A 20,653-nucleotide genomic window follows, 5' to 3' on the forward strand; every position below is an offset into this window, starting at 1 on the left:
TATGACTGAAGCCCACTCTCTTGGGACCCTCTCAACAGCGGCCCAAAAGGAGACCCTTTGAGCTCTCCTGGGCCGCCGTGGGCTGTGACCAGCAATCTCCCTCTGAGGGGGCCTCTCAGAGCCAGCAAACCTTCAGGTTTGCTATACCTGGAGATCGCCAAACCACGATGTGTCCTGGGCCGATACCCTCACTCCTCGAGGCCTGATCGTGTGCCCAGCAGGAGAGGAAAAAGCTTCCAAAGTGAGGATTTCACTGACCTCTGAGGGCAATTTTTCACAGGAACCTTGCTTGCACTGACTGTTTCTGTCTGCGTGTGTGCCCCTGCGCATATGCTATAGCAAACCTGAGAGAAATACTGCTTTCTTAGGTGTTTAAGTGAGTCAAGGTTCTGAAAAGTTAAAATTTTAGCTTAGAAGAAATTTGTATTGATTAAGACACAAAGTAGAAAAACAAAAGATAAGTTAATGCTTAGTAGATGCCTAAGCTAGAGCTAAGTGATGTATTATTTGCCATTATATTTTTAAGTTTTGTTTATAGAAGGAACCAAAATGAATGAACTGTCATCAAAAGATATTTAAACTAATAGAACCAAGAACAGCACCTCGGTTTCGTAATAATTAATCAAAAGTAGGAGATCTTGGGCTGCGCCAAGAGGTCATGAAGGCCTGCTACACCAAGGAGGTAAAAAGGTCACTGTGAGGAAGACATTCCTGACTTCCTCTTTCAGGACCACTGACCCAATTCAAGACCACCGACCCAATTCAAGAGAGAAACTGCGCATGCGTGAAAGACCAATGATCTCATTTTAATACAAAGCGGAGGATGGGAGGTGCTGGGGTCTTACATATGCAGAAGATGTAAAACTTTGAGTAATAAATAGAGAACGAGAAACCTTGTACTTGGCTGGCATGTCTTTAGGAGGCTACTCCCATGCCCCCCCGCTGGTGCCTGAATAAACATACCACTTTCTAACTTTAATTAGTTAGAGGGTCTTTGTCCATGGATATCGAGATTTAATGAATCACCAGGAACCCTCAACTCCCTTGAAGCCAGCATCTCCCATATCCCCTGGAAGATCCCCCCCACGTCCCCATCCATGTCTTAGTTCAACATCTTTATTTTTACCCCGGGTTTGGGTGTTTTGAAATGACAAAGAGAAATGAAAAGAAAATCAAGGCCACTGGGAGCCAGGAAGAGGCGGAGCCCCCCAGCCTGGTGTCTTCCCACACAGATCACCAGCACCACGGAGCTCTGGGGCTCTGCCCAACGGGGGTCACTGGGGATCATCCAACGCCGATCCTCCCACGGGGGATGGAGCTGGAGCAGCGCACGAAGCTCTTCCCGCACTCGGGGCACTCGCAGGGCTTCCCTTAGCGGTGGCTCCATTGGTGTTGGGTCAAAGAAGAGCTCTGTGAGAAGCTCTTCCTACACTGGGGACACTCATAGGGCCTCTCCCCGGTGTGGATGCGCCGGTGGATGATGAGGGTGTAGTTGCGCTGGAAGCCCTTCCCGCAGTCGGGGCAGCGGAAGGGCCTCTCATCCGTGTGACTCTGCTCATGTTTGAGGAGACTGCAGCTCCTTGGAAACCTCTTCCCACACTCCCCACACTCGTAGGGCCTCTCCCCTGTGTGGCTTCTCTGGTGGACAATCAGGTTGGAGCTCTGGCTGAAGCTCTGCCCACACTCTCCACACTCGTAGGGCCTCTCCCCTGTGTGGATTTTCCAGTGGCGGATCAGACTAGAGCTGTCTCTGAAGCTCTTCCCACACTCCCCACACTCGTAGGGCCTCTCTCCGGTGTGGATTCTCTGGTGGACAATCAGTCTGGACTTCCACCTGAAGCCCTTCCCACATTTTGAGCACTTGTGGGGCTTCTCCCCATTGTGAAGCTGTTCATGGACCCCCAGCTCCAAGCTCTGGCTGGATCTCCGGCCGCCTTCCTCTTTGGACCTCCTTGGGCTGTGTTTGCAGCCCCTCCTTGTGCAGCATCTCTGGGGCTCTTCCTCCCCCTTAGATTCCTGCCCCGTGGAGCCACTCAAAACGGCCTCTCCCACCAGCTTCTGCCACGGGGATTTGTTCTCTCTGCGCTCCGTGCTCAGCTCCCTGTCTGGTGGAGGAAGGACAAGCAGAGGATGGGATTTGCCTCCGTGCCCCAGGGAAGGGGAAGGAGATCCCCCCAGTCCGTCCCCGGCAGGACGGCGTCGGCAGCAGGGTTGTCCTGCAGCCGGGGGCGATGCTGGGCTGGGAGATGGAGCAGGAGAGAAGGGAAAGGGGCACTGACTTCCTCCTCACCTGCCTGGGGCTCCCGGGGCATCTTCCTCTTCTTCGCGGCCTCCTCCTCCTCCATCCGGCCACGGCTTGGCAATGGGAAATCCTGCTCTGGGGGAAAACAAGGCCTGAGCGCCTTGGGTTTGGTGGTTCCGCTGCCCGAGCCCAGCTCGAGAAGTCGCCGCTCCTTTCAGTGTCGAGGGGCCCGGACCCCACTCATCTCCAGCCTCCCCCACCCCTCCAGGCTGCAGGGGGTCCCCCGGCTCCGGAATCGCCCCCCTCCGCTCTCCCTACTCCGGGGCTCCCGCGCTCCCCCCCGGCTCTCCCGGGGATCCCCAAAACCGATATCGCCCCCACACCCCCCCACCAAGGGCCATTTGCGGCTCAGCTTTGGGCTCCTGCAAGCTCCGAACATCGCCTGCCCCGCAAAAAACCCTCCCGGAGACCCCCGATGGATTTGGGGCGAGCTCCCCCTCTCCGCTCACCTCGGGATGCGGGGGGGCGATGCTGCCGGAGCCGGGGGAGCTGCGGCCTCAGCGGGCGGGCGGCGGAACCGCGCGCTTCTGCTGCTGCTCCTCCTCTTCCTCCTCCTCCTTTTCCTGCTCCTCCTGCTCCTCCTCCTCCTCCTCTCTCCTTCCTCTTCCTCCTGCTCCTCCTGCTCCTCTTCCTCCTCCTCCTCCTCCTCCTCCTCCTCCTCCTCCTCCTCCTCCTCCCGGCCCGGGCAGGTTCCGACACCCCAAAGCAGCCGCGCTGTGCCCTGGGGGGGTTCCCAAAGCGGCTCCGCCCCGCGCGGCACTGGCACCGATACTGAGAGCACCGGGAAGGAATTGGGAGCACGATCCCTCCCAGTACGGCACTTACTGGGAGCACTGGGAGGCAACAGCGACTGGCGGCGGCTGCAGCCGGTGCTGGGCGTGGCCAGGATGAGGGCGGGGTTATGCAAAATGCAAGGAGAATACCGCGGTGTGATTGGTGGGCGTGGGTGGGCGTGGTTATGGAAATAGCGGAACGTTTCCCGCCGTGCGTTTGCAGGCGGTGGGCGTGGTTATGTAAAATAGGTGGGCCCTGCTCGGTGTGGCGTGTGGGCTTGTGGGCGTGGCCATGCAAATTACGCTGGTATTGCCCAGTGGTTTGTCGTTCTGGTGGGCGGGGTTATGCAAATAAGAAGGCCGGTCCGCATTTAGGTGTTGGACGTGGTGTCCGGTGTCCGGTCCCGGAGCGCGGAGCCCGGTCCAGGGGGTGTCCGGTGTCCGGTCCCGGAGCGCAGAGCTCGCTCTGGCCACTCGAGGAGGGGAAGTTTTGGGGTCCCCAGCGTCCCCTGGGGTGGGGAGGGGGGGATTTAGGGTCCCCAGGAGAGGGGGCCGCCCCCCGAGCTCCCCCCACACTTTGTGCTGTCTCCAAGAATGTCCCCAGATCTCCCCCCGTCCCGGGGGCGCGGACCCCCATCCTAATCCCGGTCCCGATCCCGATTCCGATCCCGGGAGTGGCTGACCCCGATTCCGGGGGCGGCTGATCCCGATCCTGACCACGGTTCGGACCCCAATCCTGACCCCAATCCCGATCCCGGGGGTGGCTGACCCCGATCCCGGGGGTGGCTGACCCTGATCCTGACCCCGATCCCGATCCTGATCCTGGTCCCGGTGCCACGTGAGCGCTGATCCCGTTAAGAGCCTTTGCCGGGGTGGGGGGGTGACAGCCATGGCCGCCCCCCGGCGCGCACTGTCCCTGTCACCGCTGCTCCTCGGGCATCGGCCGGGACGTGGCCGTGCGGCTACCTGGGTGACGGGGGTGTCCCCAAATGTCCCCAAGGCGGGAGGGGACACGGGATGCACCGGGAGGGGATGGGGGGGACACCCCCGGATTGTCCCCAACACGGGAGGGGGACAAGGGACAAACCGGGAGGGGATGGGGGAACACCCCAGGACTGTCTCCAACATGGGAGGGGGTCCCCGACAGGATTTTGGGGTGTCCCTGATGGGATTTTGGGGTCCGCAGTTCTGGCCACCACGCAGAACCTGTCGCAGCCAGGTTTTGGGGTTCCTGGGGTGTTCCTGAGGGCTTTATGGGACCCCCTGATGAATTTTTGGGGGGTTTTGCGGTTGCATGCGGGACCTGTGCCAGGGGATCCCTGATGGGGTTTTTAGGATCCCTTTCGGGATTTTGGGGTCTGCAGTCCTGGCCACCATGCGGGACCTGTCCCAGCAGGTTTGGGGGTGTTCCTGATGGGGTTTTGGGGATCCCTGACAGGATTTTGGAGATTTTGGGATCCCTGGCAGCTTTTTGGGATCCTGAATCGCCCAAACTGGACCAAGAGGCACTTCAGAGACAGTCAGATAAGTGGGTATTTGCTTTATTCAGCGCCGCATACGTGGGGGATCTCTCCTCCAAAAACACACACACACACACACACACACACACACACGGCACTTCCTACAACACAATATTATGGGTAAAATTCATGAATATTCATCACATTCTTTGGGATAGGGGTGGTTATACAAATCAGTTCTTGGACGTCATTAATATCATTAGCATATGTGTCACACATGAGTGCTGTGTCCTGGTGGTCGCACTGAGGAAGGCTCCTCTTCTTCCTCGCGGGTCTTTCCAATGAAGATCCGTACTCTTCATCACAATGCACTTTTCACCTTTCTTTCTGAAGCACGGGCAGTCCTTTGTGGGTTGACTCAGCAGTTTCTGTGCTGGTTTCAAACAGATTCTTGTTCCTCTTATCTTGACAAGATTAGGGCGAATCCTGCTTCTCCGCTTTTGTGATTAACATTTGCTGTCTCCCAATAGTTAACTGTGCTTACACGAATTAAGTACTGATCACCTGTTTCTCAATCCCCCCTTTTTCTTTGGTCATTTGTAATTTAAAAATCTCGCATGTCTTGAAAGTAAGTACCCTTTTCTGCCTTGCTTCTGAGTTTGTGCTTTTGCCACTGAGCATAAGCACGGCGATTCCAAGTACATAACTGTCGCTGCTGGAGCTGCCCGGTCACTCGCAGTGACGGGTCTGATGCGCTCCGAAGACCAAGATGAAGCTGGTCTCGCTGCAAGAGGCGAAGCTCTCAGGGTGCTGAATGGTTTGCACTCGCAGGCAGAGGCAAGAAGGAAGGAGGGGACTCCAGTAGAGTATCCAGGGCTTTATTGTCCTCAGGGGGAGCAGGGACCGAAGACCCCAGAAAAGGGGTTGCACAGCTTTTTAAAGGGGGGTTGGACAAAGGGCGGCAACAATCTCAGGACCAGTGGGGAAGGAGAAGGGGAGGGTTCACAGGTGGAGTGACATACAATTAGCCAATGAGGGAAAAAAAGGGGAGGGGAGAAATTCAAAGGGACCAAGGGGGTATCGAGGGGGGAAGAACTTTCTAGCAGGGCGAGGGGAAAGGGGTGGTGTACATCAAGGATTGGCAGCTAAGGCGAGGCGTATACAATGCAGCAAGGGGAGGGGAAACTACAAACTGATTGACAGTGAAATGAACAGGGACAGACCAAGTATGGGGGGGAAGGTGCACGGCAACATCTCTCCCGTTTTTGTTTAAAAAAATAAAGGAAAATTAAACCTTAAACTGGGGTGCTTTGGGTATGATCCCAGCAAGATGTTTCTCTGGTAGCCACGGCTACGGCTGCCTGGGTAGATCTTGTACCACTGGTACTCTTCAACGAGAAGGTTTTCTCTACTGCTGTGAGTAGGAGTCTTTTGATGCACCCAAAGAGTAAGAATAGAAGAAAGATGTTGTTAAGACCGGGAAGACTTTGAGGTTTATAAATATAAGGGGGAGTAATTGCAAGGCGCTGTACTGTATGTATGTTGGTGTTTTAATAAGTAATAAGTCATTTAATAAGTAATAAAGTAATAAAATTACAGATGGACCATGACAGGAAAATAACTTGCTGCAGGAAAAATTCCTCAGGACAGCTGGTTATTCCCAATATCTACCGCTGTAACTGAGTAAGGAGAAATGGACAACAAGCCATGTCTGATTACCAACATGCTGATGTTGTGCTCTCTTCCCCAGTCTGCTCTCCAAAGATCTGGGACTGACAAAGATGAAGGAATTTGAAGAGCTATTCTGGTTATTTCAGAGAAAGTTTAAAATGGAGAAGGGATTGGGGTGATTAGGAGGCTCTCATTACCCATCATTTTCAGTGCTGCCTTTTGTAGCAAAAGTGACAAATGTGCCCTGTTGGTGTTGTGTTGGTGTTTAGATTTTCTGAGTCCCTCAGCCCTGAGCTGGGTTCCCATCCTGGTGGAACTGTCCTGCCTGGTGCTTGCAGGATGCCCTGGAACAAACCCTCTGCCCCATCATCCACAACGAGCAGAAGGGCATGAGGACAGTGCTGCGAGGATGGGCAAGGAGGGGCACTTTGCTTGGGGAGAGTGGGGCAGGAGAGGCCTTCAGTGGCCTGGCAGAGATACTCCGAGTTTTTGTTGGTTTCCATACAACAAAAGGTTTCCCCTTCCCTCAGAGATCCGGAGTGATGCTCTTTGCCGGGTCCTCCTTTCTCTCCTGCCTTCCTTTGCCTGCTCTTTTTCCCTCCCAGTGTCTCCCTTTGCCCAGGGCAGCTCCCAGCCAAAGACCCTCCCCTGATGGTTTTTTTTCCCCAATCCAGGAGCTAAAGCAGCCCTGGATGAAGTTATGGAGGCTGGCAGTGAAATGTCACTGTAAGATCTTGCTCCACTTGGGTTTCAGCCCCTTCAGAGCTTTGCCTTGAAGGGCAGGAACATCTTTTCCTCACTGGGAACTGGAATTCCAGCTCATTGCAGTGTGTGCCTTGGATCCCAGAGGGGCATTCCCGAGGCTCCCACGCTGCTGGTCCTGCCGTGCCTCCCAAGGGAGCTGTGCAGGGCCAGGGGACAAGGTCCAGCAGCTGGGAGGGCTCCCAGAGCAGACAGCAAAGGCTGCTTTGCTGCACATTTTCCAGCTGGAAGCAGAGGGAAGAAGGGAAGGGAGTCCCTGACAGAATCCTGGCATGCTTGTGGCTGGAAGGGACCCTGCCCATGGGTTAGGATGCCAAGAGGGAGAGACGCCTGTGCCTCAGGGAAGGTGCAAGTGAGACCATATGAGGACAACAAACGGATTTTATTGGACATGCATTTTATTGTAACAACAAATGGGAGGGATGGGATTCTAGAGGATGTGTGGATGTGTATTTTAATTTGATATTCTTCTTATTATTATTACTATTTCCTATTTCTTCTTCTTCATCTAAGTCTTCTTTGCCTTCTTCTTTTTAATTACTTATACTACTCCTGCTTCTTCTTCTTTTTTGTCTTACTCTTATTCTTCTTATTCCTATTTTAATTTTTCTTCTTATTTACTACTACTGTTTTTTCTTTATCATATTCTTCTTATTCTAATTAATCTTATTCACTTGTTATGCTTATTCTTTTCTTTTTCATATTCTTATTGCTTACTACTATTTCTTCTTTCTCTTCTTCTTTTTATTCCTATGTTCTTCTTATTCTTATTCAACTTACTATTTTTATTAATATTCTATTCCTTTTTCTTCTTCCTCCTATTTACTACTGCTATTTCTTCATCATCACAATATTCCTATTCCTATTCCTACTCCTATTCCTATTCTTTTTTCCTATATGAGGAGGTTTTTTTAATTTCTGGGTTTTTTTTTTTTAAACTATTACTATTTCTTAAAGTCAGCTTCCACTTGTTGAGTCAAAGTCCTGCAGTCATGTCCGTGGCCTTTGATGCCACCAGGGGAGGTTCAGATTCAAGATCTGAAGCAGTTTTTCCTTGGCAGAGGCGTGAGGCACTGGAAGAAGTTGCCCAGGGCAGTGGTGGAGTCCTTGTCTCTGCAGCGTTCAGGAGCTGTGCAGATGTGGCCCTTGGGGACGTGGTTTCGGGGCGACGCTGGCGCTGCCCGGGTGCCAGTGGCACCGGGTGCCCGGCAGGGTCTCTGGGCACCTCGGTGACTCTCTGGGCTTCCCCGCCGAGCGCGCCGGCACCGAGCGCGCTCCACGGGCGCTGTTTGGGGCCGGCCACGCCGGTGACTTTGGGCGTCGGGGAGACGCCCCCGGCACGGCCCAAAGCAGCCGGGGCAGCTCAGGCTGCGGGGCCCGGCCAGGCCGAGGCCGCCCGTGCGGCTCCCGGGGGCCCGCGCAGGCCCCGGCCCGGCCGCCATCGGCAGCCCCGGGCCGGGCGGGCGCTACTCCCGCGTCCGCGGCGCCAGGCAGCGGCAGCGGAACAGCGCCCGCAGCGCCCGCAGCGCCCGCCTGAGGCGGCCGGGCCGCTTGCTGGGGGCAGCCGGCTGGGCAGCCGAGGGGCCGCGGGGGCTGTGCGGGGCAGGCCCCGGCTCCTGCCAGGCCAGCACAGGAGAAGCTGCGGGTCCCGTGGCGGCTCGGCCTCGCACGGGGGGAAGCGAGGCCCAGAGCGGCTCCCGTGCCGGGCGCTCGGCCCAGGCCTCCCGAGGGACGGGCGCCGGGAGCCCGTCTGCCGCAAGAGCTGCCAGGCTTCGGCGCCCGCCTTCTTCGCGCAGCTCGAGGACGCTGAGTCCGTCCCAGGCGGCGTCCTTCGGCAGCGAGGGCGGGACCCCGAAGCTGAAGATGCACGTGTATTGCCAGGTGCTCTGTGTGAGGTCTCTGTCGCTGCCATCTTCCTCTATGCAAACCTCTCGGTAGATGTACTCTTCCCCCTCATTGAGCTCTGCGTGGCACGGCTCTGGCTCGATGCCGTTATCCCCGTCAGAGGGGTCTTGGGAGCTGCTGACCTCTCCTTGGGACAGCTCTGGCTTTGCCGCACCTTGGCACTCTTGGGACAGCTCAAGCTGGGTGTGGTATTGGCAGTCTTCATTGTCTCCAGCTGAGGTGCCCTCCTCGCTCCCTTTCTCTGCCAGGAGTGACCCCCTGTCTGCCTCCTGGCCCCTCACCCTTCCTTCGCCCTGCTGGGACAGCTTTGGGTCATTCCCCTCTTCTTCCCCTTGGGGCAGCTCCTGGACTTTCACTCTTTGTTCCCTCTGGTAGAGCTGTTGCTGTGCCCCATCTCCCCACTGCACACTCACACCCATCTTCCACGGGTTCAGCCCTTGGTGACTCCACACTCCGCACAGGGACACTTCCTGCACTGGCACTGCTGGTACCCACTGGGACAACTCACGGCCTGTTGCCTCTTCCCACAGGCGAATCTCTTGGGGCCAAGTGTCTCTCCCCTGGCAAGGCTCCTCATCCATGCCAGGTTTCCTCTCTGCCTCCTTGATGACAAAGGGCCCCTGCTCCTCTTCAGTGTCTGTCTGTGGCCTGACCGAGGCACTCTCTGCCCCCACCAAGTGCCAGCTGAGGGTCTGGTCTTGCAGCTCGCTGGGCACAGGGGTGGGTGGCTGGGAGGAGCTGGGGTTTGCCTTGTCCTCTTCCATCTCTGAGGTCCTGTAGCACAGAAGGATTGCGGGAGCTGCTTCCTTCTGCGACAGTGGCTCTCAGCGGACTGGGCACTCCAAGGTTCTGCGCCCCTTAGATACCCTCGGCCAGGGCGGGGCTCTCTGATGTCACAAGGGTCTCTGGGCACCCCCAGGTTCCGCACGGCCAAGGGCCCTGACACCACGCGCCTGTGTCACAAAGGGCCGTAGCCAGTGCCCCTTCAGCAGCCGAGCCTGCTGGAAGTAGCACTGAGCAGGCCCTGGACTTGGGCACTTGTAGCCCTTGGCCTCTGTGAGGCTTTGGCCACAGTCCCACTCAACAGCCCAATCTCCACACACTGGCTTTGGCGGGTGGGCTACTCAGGGCACGAGCCATTGGCCAGATGGCCGCAGCCAGGGACTTGGGGGCATTGGCTCCATGTGCAGCTGCAGGCCGGGGACGAGGGGTGTCCCTCAGGGCTCTGCCTTGGCCCTGGGGCTCTTTAGTGGCGTCCCCAATGACACAGGCAGGGGCTCGAGCTCCCCCTCAGCACGTTTGCAGGGGACGGGCAGCTGAGCGTGGCAGGGGCACCATGGCAGGATTTGGCTGTGCACAGGGGCCTGGGCAAGCTTGAGAAGTGGCACAACGAGAACCTTACGAGGCCTCACAAGGCCAAGTGCCAGGTGCTGCACCTGGCCTGGGGCGATCCCCGAGTCCCGGATTCATCCAGGCCGGAAGAGACCTTCCTATCCCTCAGTTTGGGGCTGCCTCCCTGGCCGCTCCCAGCACCTCCAGAAGCAGCACTGGCTGGGCCTTGGGGTTTCTGGTGCCCTTGCCCACTTCCAGCAGAGCTGGTGGAGTGGGTTGATCCTGAGTTGATGGACAGTCTTTTAGACTAATGATGCTTCTCACAGTTTACATATTTAAACCACATGGAAAGGCAGGAATTCCTTTCGTTCCAGCTCTCCTGCTGGAAGGTGGGGCAGCCTTGGAGCCTCCAGGCCCCGCCGGGTCAGGGCCCCTGCACCCCCTCCTTTCCCAACGCCGCGGCACAGAGCCTGTGTCACTGCTGGGGGGGAACTGTCCCAGAGCCGCAGGCAGCTAAAGCCAGCCATGGACTGCTCACAGCTAAACCCATCCGGCGCGGCTCCCTGGGACCGGCGGGTCCCTCTCCTCTCCACGCGGAGCCGGCGGAGCCAGCGGGAGCCGGCGGAGCCTCCTGTCTGCAGCCAGCACACTCCGCGCTGAACTGAAGAGGACACCACGCAGCCAGCAGCACAAAGGGAGCGAGGCTTTCTCCACCGTAAAGCCCGAACAAGAACACTCTTCAACGTGGCGGCTTCGGAGTCAGAGAGAAGAGAAAGCGAGTCCTGTGGGACGGGGCTGGAAATGGCGACGGGAGAAAAGAGGGCGGTGCCACGATTCTCGTGCGTATCTTAAAAAACTTCTGCAGGCCGTGGTAAGAAACTGTAATATCACAAACTGTTTGTCTCTTGGATCCATTTGGAGTACATGGCGGGATGAAAAGTTCACCCGTGGCCCAGGAAAATTATGAAAAGTGCCTATGCCAGGCTATATAGAAGTATTGAGAGGCTTTTAGAGACTTCCTTTCACAAAAAAAACCCCAAAACCCTTTGTGTTCAGGCCAAAGTAATTAATCCTTAAAAAGATTAATAACCCCATGTGATGGCCCCTGTCTGGCAGTGTGAAGGAACTGTGAGATTTTTCAGGGCAGAGATTATTACAGCTGGTGATGGGGTCAGTGGCTCTGACCCAGGAAGAGGTGCCCGGTCCCGGGAGATGGTCCCGAAAGGAATCGCCTTCCCGAGGCTCGATGTCTTACCTCAGCTGCTGGCAGGAGGGCCTGTGCAGAGACTGTCAGCTCTTTAGTGATTATCAGCTCGTGATTCCAGCTCAGCTCTGCAGGGCAGCCTCCAGGCCAAGCCAGACCAGAGAGAGAGACAAGACACTCGTGTGGCTGGTTCCGCACAGAGTAGCTTTATTGTTGGTCCATACTCCAGCGAAGGGGAAAGCCAGGGACGGCAGCAGCTCTCTCTCCTCGCAGGGGCAGAGGGCTGGCTTTATAGGGATACAGGGGATCGGTAAAGGCCAATGGGTTACAAAGGATCTGGGATGGGTAAAGGCCAATGGGTTACAAAGGATCTGCATAGGGTCTCCTAAAGGATTGTGGGTCTGTCTTTTCTCGCTGTGACCAAAGAAGTGGTTGCCTTTCCAGCGAGTCCTGCTGGGCGATTACAAAATCTCTTCTCTCAGCAGAGATCCCTCCAGGGCAGGGGCTGGGCACGCCCAAGAGATGTTTTACACCACAGCAGATTGTTTCTTTCTGGGTGGGTCTGCTGTTGGTGGCACTTTGGGAACCACGTGATGCAGAAGAAAACCCTTTTTTCCTTAAGCATAACAAAGAGGCTTTTCAAGAACTGCAGCACTGACTAAAATCCCATGTTCTGCTTCCTTTGTGCGAGTTGGGTAAAAGGAGGGAAGTGCTGGAAGAGAGGGGAGGTTTGCTTGAATTTCTTGTTATTTCCTTTTACTTTTAATTCTGTTGGTAATAAACTTTTTCTTTGTACAGCAACTGTTTAAGTTTGAACCTGTTTTGCCTCGCAGCTCTCTAGTTTTCCTCAATATTTTCTTATTTTCCCCTTATGAAAAATAACAGATTTCGTGTGCTTGACGCTCAGCTGCGTCAAACCACGACAGGCAGAGCCCTGGTCCCCCCGTCTGAGTGATCCATGTTTGGATCCAGTGTCCTGGGTTTGCATGGCCAGGCTTTGGAAACAGGGGGCCTCCAGGGGTGGCTTCCGTCAGCAGCTTCCAGAAGCTTCCCCCATGTCCGGCTCCTGTTCCACCCCGCCCCTGAAGGCGAGGGTAACCCAGGGTCTGGTTCATGGCTCCCCTGGGGCAGATTAGAGTGAAACAAGAGTGAAAGATCTGTGTTTATAAATATATCTCTGTAGGGTTTATTTCAGAACAGTTTGGTTGCTGTGTGAAGGGGGTTTGGAGCCCTTTTGGTTACCATCTCCAGTAATTTTAAAAGTATAAAAGTAACACTTAGGAAATGTATAAGGGCAAAGGAAGTAGGAGAGTAGAAGGATACAGAGTCAGCAGCCCTGGATCAGCAACAAAACTTTGGGTTTGGGTTGTTCCAATGTCCCTGTCCTTGGTGTAAGTGATGGTCCCAGGCTGGATCCCGTGGGGGCTGGGGAAGCCCCGGAAACTCCAAGTTCCGTGGGTTAATACAGGTTCAGGTTTGGGTGAACACCCAGGTACCTCCCCCGGGGGAGTTTTGCAGTGTCCGATGTCACACTGTGGATCCCGGGGCACTCTGGGGGCTCTGATGGTTTATGGCCCCTTCTAAGACATGGCCCTGCCCCTCCCGGCAGCGCAGCTGAGCCGGGCATGGCCCATGCGAAGGGATGGAAACCTCCAGCCCTCTGTGTGCATGTCCCGGGCCTGCCCCGGGCGGGTTCCCAGAGCTGGGCCAGCTGTGTAAGGGAGGGCGCTGCCCTGCTCCAAAGCCCTGTCCCACCTGGCCGGATCTGCTTCCCATCGGCCTCTGCCCTTCCCTGGCTCCAGGCCCGGCTCGTCCCCTCCGGGCTGGGTGTTCCCCCCTGTGCCCCCGGGCGCTCCCTGTGCCCACGGCCAGCAAAGGCCCCGCTGCTGTTGCCGGTGGCCAATGGTTTGAGCCATTAACCCGGAACATTTTAGTCCCTCACAGCTCTGCACCCCAAAAGCCAAGAGGGATCAAAGGCGCCTCAAAGCGACTCCATCCCACTGCAAACGGCTCAATTCCACCTCAAAACAACTCCATCCCACCTCCAAATTTTGGGGTATCCCCTGTGCCCAAACTGCTCCCAGTTGTAGATGTTCCTGTCCATGAACTTCACCCAGTTGTTGTCATCAAGGAAGTGCCAGTGGGCTTTTCCCCAGGAATGGAACACACCTGTGTGGGAGACAGGTCAGGGGGTGCCCCCCTCCAGCAGCCCCCAGCACCCCACAGCAGGTTGGGAGCTCAAGGGACCCCCCTGGACACCCCTTTCCCACCCCTCTCTGCCCCACGGCCGCCTCAGCACCAGCTGCTGGGTGGGGAAGAACCCCCCATGAGACCCCCAGGGAGGGACAGGGGTTTGGGGACGCCCCCGTGAGGTTCTGCTCCCCCGAGAGTCCCAGGGAACAGCTCAAGAGATCAAATGATGGGTGTAGGTGCTTTGGTGGGTCGGACGGTCGGGACGGACGGAGACGAGAGATCTCTGAAGTCAGATCTTGGAACATGCGGTTTATTGCAAAGGGCGTGGGTACAGGGGCACTGCTTAGAGCTGCCAGACAGCTCTGAGCAGGCCCAAGAGAGCAAGAGAGTGAGCGGGTAAGTAAAGAGAGAGAGAGAGTGAGAGGAATGAGAGTGAAGAAGAAGAAGTGAGTAGAGTAAGAGAGTGTGAGTAAGAGTGTGTGAAGTCCTGGTTACAATACAATAAATCATCTTCTGTACTGAATATTCTAATTGTCACTAACCAATCTAATACAAGATAAAAATCCTATAGCATTTACATACAGCCTACAAGAGTTCTTATATTACCATAGAGTGTTACATCTTAACTTCTAAAAACTACTCTTTGGACCCCTTCTGCTGAGCTAGTAGGGTCTGCTCTGACCCTTGGACCTGCCTGCAAGCAGAGGGTATTGTTCAATCAAGAGGGGATTACCTTCAGTCGGCCATACCATTGTTTTCCAGTTGTTCAGTAACTAAGACCTGGTATCTCAAAAAGTGGCTTTCATTTCGATGTCGCTTATAGTTTTCATATTCCCAAAATCTTTAGTCAGGCAATCATATTTATAAGGCTTTCCTGTTTCATCTTCCCTAACAATGGGGAAACAAAGGGACTCTCATGGGAAGCCCTTTCCCGCTGTCCCCCCGGCCCTTATCCCCCTCTCAGACACCTTTCCCATCGTCCCCGCACCCCTCCCCACTCACTCAAGAGCTCCTCACCCGCAGCCGGGGGCTCCCAGCAGCCAGAGCGGGGTGACACGGGGGGGACACACGGGGGTCCCCATTCCAAATCCATCCCAGGGCTGGTTTTGCCCCTCCAGTCTTGGCTCCCCCGCGGGGTTCCCCAGAGTCCCTCCCACTGCCCCCCAATAAACGGCACTGGGGTGAACTGGGAAGCCTTACTGGGAGTACTGGGAGCAGCCGGCTGGGGGCAGAGTGACAGCGGGGCTGGAGGGACACACGACCCCCCCAAAATCAGCGCGGGGATGGAGCGGGGGGTCCCGGCCGGGCCCGAGGCCACGGGGAGGGGCTGCGGCTGCCGGAGGCTCAGGAGCTCTGTGAGCAGAGCAAAGGGGGTGACACCGGGCTGGGGGGCCCGGGGGGGCACACACGCTCTGGGGGAGGGGGGATGCGATCCCCAGGACCCCCCCGTCACCTCCTCGAGCAAGTGAAAGCCGAGCCCCAGCGCCAGGAAGATGAAGCCCAACACGAAGTCCCCGATCCCCGTCAGAATCTTGCTGCGGGCAGTGTCCGCTGGCATCTGTCGGGGGTCCACAGAGGTCAGGACCTCTCAAAAAACCCCCCAGAGAGCCATCAGGACCCCCTAAACCCCTCTTTTTTTTGTCCCCAATCTGTCCAGAACGCCATTAAACCTTCCAGCACATGCCAAACCCACTCATCTCCTCCAGGACTCCACAAGCCCCATCCCAGTTGCTCCCTGCCTTCCGAAGATCCCCCAAACCCTCTCCCAGCCCCTTTGCCGAGCCTAAAAAGAAGGGTGGCTCTTGATGGAATGCCCAACACCGAAAAACAGGACAAGAGATCGGCCTAGAAGCATAGACAGCTTTGGGTTGGAGTGTTCTGAGAGAACTGAGCTGCCCTCGTGAGAGGGGAGTGGATTGAGGGCACTGGGGAGGCACTGGGAGGGCACTGGGAGCGACTGGGAACGGAGCGCGCGGCACTGGGAGGCCGAGTCCAGCACGGGGCAGTCGGCGCTGCGGGTCTGCCTGGCAACTGATGAGTCATCAGAGAGACGCGCTCTGATTGGCTGAGGGGCGCCAGCGCCACGCAGGGCTGGGATGGACACGCGCGGGGGCACTGGGAGACACTGGGAAGGACTGGGAGGGACTGGGAGAGACTGGGAGAGCTCAGGGGAACCTGGAAGGACAAGAGGCCCCGGGGATGGGCTCCAGAGGGGCTGAGGGGCTCCAGGCTCATCCCCAGGGCAGGGCCCGAGGGGACTCGCTCTGCCCGACGTTCTGCACCTCTGCGCTCCGCCAGCAACGGGGCAACGATCTCGCGGTTGTGCCGGCAGAGCCTGTCCGCCAGAGCCCCTTTGTACCCCACTCTTGCTGCATGGCTGTTCCAGCACTGCGCCTGTTTCTCCCCACACGGGGTGTCCCCCACCAACAGCCCCACATCGCTGGCGAGTGCAGTTGCTGCTCCCGGTGTCAGATGCTCCTCTGCACCAACCTCACCCGCTCGCTGCCCTTCATGAAGTGACACTCGGACTTCATCATCCCCTGGAACACCCCTGTGTGTGCGGGACACAGCTCAGGGGGTGCCCCCCTGCAGCCCCCAGCACGCCCAGAGCTCCGGGAGCCACCCCGGATCCCCGCTCCGCACCCCCTGTGCCCCACGGCCGCCATGGGACCCTCCTGCCTGTGCTCCCACTTCCTCTTTTCCACCCTTCTCCCTATTTCACATCCCCTCCCCCGCCATTTCCAGCCGCTCCCCAGAGGAGTTTTGGAGTCCCATTCCCCCCTTTTCACCCTTGCCACCCTTTTCCCCACAATCCCCCAATCCCCAGCCCACTCCCGCTCACTTTTAGGGTCCCATCCTGCACTTTTCCCCACTTTCCCACCCCCTCCCACCCGTTTCTCCCCCACTCTTCAGCCCCCTCCTGCTCTTCCTCTGAGGGTCCCCTCCACCTCTCACTCATTTTAGGGGTCCCATCACCCCTTCTTCCCCTTCTCCCCCCCTTTCCCATCATGTCACGCCCCCCCCGCTCACCTGAGAGCTTCGTGCCCGCAGCCGGGAGGCTCCCAGCACCACCAGTGCCACCAGTACGGCCCCAGCTGCCACCACTCACCCCATGGCCAGCGCTGGCCATGATTTTGATTGGCTGAGGGCCCTGCAGTGGGGTTTTTTGGAGGGGGAACCTCGAGGTGCTGGGCAGGTGGGAGCTCAGCTGTGCCCAGAAATGTGTCCCCAGGGACGCGGGATCTCAGGGGTGCCCATGGCCTGGGGTGACGCTGGCCCGGTGCCAGGCACCCACCAAAGCCACTCTGTCCCTGCCCCCCGCAGCTGCACAGGGGAGAGAAAATGGAACCGAGGCTTCCCGGGTGGGGATAAGGACCGGGAGAGATCCCTCAGCAAACACCAGCACGGGCACAACAGGCTCTAATTAGAGATATTAATTAAATTGATGACACCGAAAAAATAAGAGCAAGAGAATGAGAAGGAAAAGAAGACCCTTAAAAACACCCTCCCCCCACCCCTCCCTCCTTCCCAGGGGCTGTGGGGGCATCTCTGCATCCGGCACCTCCATCTTTGGAGCCGCCAGGGATTGGCTCTGCCAGACAGGAAGCTTCCAGATCCTTCTCTCAGAAGCCACCTCTAAACCAACCCCGCTACCAAAACCAGGCTGTGCAAGCCCAATAGAGCCCCAAAACTGGGAACCCAGGTATCCAGGAGCTCAGCTGCACCCCAAAATGGGGATGGAGATGTCCAGGGGCTCAGCTGTGCCCAAAAACGAGGCCCCAGCTGAGGGTGTTCCCTGCTTGGCTGAGCGCTGCCTGAGGGCTGGGGCTGCAGCAAGGGGGGACACCCTCCTCCAGTGGGGATGTCCCGCAAACGGGGGACCACCACAAGCCCCTCACAACCCCCGGGGCTGGGCTGGCCCTGCCTGGATGCCGGGAGACACCAAAACCGCTCTGTCCCTGCCCTCTGCAGCTGCACAGGGACAGGAAACACAAGGAAAGGCACAGGAGCTGAGAGAAGGACTGGGAGAGATCCCGCCCCGAGCACGGGCACAACAGAGCCAGCCTGGGCACAGGGAGGGAATTTATTCCCAACCAAATCCCAGCAGCACAAGGAGAAGGCAAAGAAATCTCTCCAACACCTTCCCCCCACCCAGCGGGGATCACCCGGAACGGGGGTCACCAGGGCTCTGCCCCACGGGGGTCACTGGGGATCATCCAACGCCGATCCTCCCACGGGGGATGGAGCTGGAGCAGCGCACGAAGCTCTTCCCGCACTCGGGGCACTCGCAGGGCTTCCCTTAGCGGTGCCTCCGGTGGTGTTGGGTCAAGGTAAAGCTCCTGGAGAAGCTCTTCCCACACTCAGGACACTCGTAGGGCCTCTCCCCGGTGTGGATGCGCCGGTGGGTGATGAGGGTGGAGTTGTGTTTGAAGCCCTTCCCGCAGTCGGGGCAGCGGAAGGGCCTCTCATCCGTGTGAATGCGCTCATGTACGAGGAGACTGGAGCTCCTCTGAAACCCCTTCCCACATTCAGAACACTCGTAGGGCCTCTCCCCAGTGTGGGTGCGCTGGTGTGCCCTTAGGCTGGAGCTCTGTCCAAAGCTCTTCCAACAATCCAAGCACTCATAGGGCCGTTCCCTGCTGTGGACCACCTGGTGCCGGATCAGGTGGGAGATGCTGGAGAAGCCCTTCCCACATTCCCCACACTCATAGGGCCTCTCCCCAGTGTGGATCCTCTGGTGCCGGATCAGGCTGGAGCTCCTGCTGAAGCCCTTCCCACATTCCAAGCACTTGTGGGGCTTCTCCCCACCCTGAGGCTTCTCCCCCAGCTCCGAGCTCCCCCTGGATCTCCAGCCGCCTTCCCGGCACAGGGGGGCTCTTTCCTCCTTGGATTTCTCTGGGCTGCGTTTGCAGCCCCTCCTCGTGCGGCATCTCCGGGGCTTTTCCTCCTCCTCCATCCGGCCACGCCTTGGGAATGACAAATCCTGGATTGGGGGGAGAAACAAGGGGTGAGCGCCTTCGGCTTGTGATTCCTCCTGCCCAAGGCCATCACCAGGCATCTTGTGTCTGTTAAAACCTCCAAAACACCAAGATTCAGCCCAAAAGTACCACAAACATCAAGACACAGACCCAAAACTCCCAAAACATCAAGATTCAGACAAAACTCTCTCCAAAATATAAACACATTCAGCCCCCACAAAAAAAACCAAAGTACCAACATGGAGCCCAAGAAACCTCAGAAACACCAAGATTCACCCACGGGAAAATCGTGGATCCCCTTCCCTGATCACCGGCTGGATGGGGGGGCAACGCTCCTGGGGCTGGGGGGAGGCTGCAGATACAGCGAGTGCTGGAACCTTGCGGTGCCTCCTCTTCCTGCTCCTCCTCCTCCTCCTCTATCCCTACTCTTCCTCACACTCCTCTTCCTCACACTACTCCTTCTCCTGCTGAATCCCACCTGCTGCTCCCACGTCCATCCTTTCACCATTCTGGTCTCCAGCCCTGCTCCTCCAGCCTTTCTCCTCATCCCCCCAGGCCCAGCACCCACCCCTGGCTCGCTCTGCCCCCCAGAGCTCTCGCATCCCACAGCACCAGCAGGGATGCAGCTGCGGCAGCTCGGGCTGCGGCAGCGCTGGGCTCTCGGCCGCTCCTGCCCGCACTCGGCCCCCGCCGCAGCCACTTCTGCCAGCACAGCACGGGCCGGCCCGGCCTTGGCGCTCCCCCCCTCCCACCTCCCCAAATTCCCCTCGCGGGGGGCGCCAAGGCCGGGCCACACGGGGGCTCCAGCTGGGGAGCGCCGGGCGCTGCGGCTCTGCCTGGCAACTGCTGACTCACCAGCGCCGCGCCTTCTGATTGGCTGAGCGCTGCCTGAGGGCCGCGCCTGCACCAAGGGGGGACACCCTGCTCCAGGGGGGATGGCCCGAAAACCGGGCACCCCCAGCCAAGGAACAACAGCAACGCCTCCCTACAAACACATGCTCTCAATCTGCTCGGACACAGCCACACCGACTTGGACACAAGCAAGTGACACCACAAACCATCAGCTCCACAAAATGGCACTGAATGACACACACTGCTGCTCAGCCAAGCTCCTGCTCAATTCCTCAACTTCCAGAACAACAACAAAGCCTCAACACAACCATGGACATCGTGTCCTATACAAAAGGGGACAATGTGGAGGCAGTTTGCACATTCTCCCAGAGCTAATTAAGGACATGGACACCCAGCATGGGTAAAAAGGGAAGTCGAGAAGGGGTCTCAGCAACAGGGGATGGATGGTGTTGGTGTGCTGGGAAAGGATTGGTTGAAGGGAGTGTGCAGGAATATGGTTAAGGCAAACAGCAGCAGGAGGAATCTATGTGGGAAGAAAGGAAAAGGAAGATGGAAAAGAGCAGGAAGAGAAAAAAGTGAAGAATGGGATGCTTTTCAGCACCATCTTATCCTCAGAATTTGCCAGCTGATCCAGATCTTTTGTATCCCCGCGTTCCAGGACTGGGAAACAAAAAGGTTCAGGATTTCAGGGTGTTTCTCTGTGGTGGGGAGCAGCAGGACAGGGCAGCACGGGCTGGGGGCCTGTGGGGAGCTGCGGGGCCGGGCCGGGGCTGTGGGGCAGCCGGGGCTCAGCGCCGGGCACTGCCTGACCCCAACACCCCCCGGGCAGGGCCGGCACTGGCCCCCGGCCCCCAGGAGGCTGCGGGATGTGGAAGGATCAGGATTTTCTTTCATCGATCTTGTTTGGGTCACTGGAGAAACGAATGATTGTGCAGAAAGCTCAGCAGCTGTCAGAGGATGAGCACCCACAGGCACTGAGGGGGCTGCAGGAGAGGCACAAGAAGCCCCTGCAGCACTTGGCCAGAAAGGCTCAGCAGGGGAATGCAAGAAGGGATGAGCAAAAGGCCAAGGTGAAGGCAAAGGCCATGGCAGAGTTTCTACAGCCCCCCAGGGATGAACTGCAGGGCCCAAGGGGGCCCCAGCACCCAGGGGACGGCGGCGGCCACAAGCACCTGGCACAGGCATTGCCCTCCTCGGCACGGCAGAGCCCACCCAAACAG

General features: G+C 57.5%; 2 protein-coding genes across 2 annotated transcripts in view; one reads left to right on the forward strand and one right to left on the reverse strand.

Annotated features, from left to right (window-relative positions):
* Nucleotides 1–20,653, forward strand: part of LOC125318715 (zinc finger protein 91-like) — a 99,426-nt gene that overhangs the window by 43,593 nt on the left and 35,180 nt on the right.
* On the reverse strand, nt 1,087–2,854 carry LOC125318809 (zinc finger protein 239-like). The gene is made up of 3 exons (XM_048289742.1): nt 2,752–2,854; nt 2,291–2,377; nt 1,087–2,105 (listed from the first exon to the last, which is right to left on the reverse strand). The coding sequence occupies exons 2-3, from the start codon at nt 2,343–2,345 to the stop codon at nt 1,372–1,374; spliced, it is 789 nt and encodes a 262-aa protein (XP_048145699.1). The 5' UTR covers nt 2,346–2,377; nt 2,752–2,854; the 3' UTR covers nt 1,087–1,371.

Source organism: Corvus hawaiiensis, chromosome 31, assembly GCF_020740725.1.
Source record: "Corvus hawaiiensis isolate bCorHaw1 chromosome 31, bCorHaw1.pri.cur, whole genome shotgun sequence".
NCBI lineage: Eukaryota > Metazoa > Chordata > Aves > Passeriformes > Corvidae > Corvus > Corvus hawaiiensis.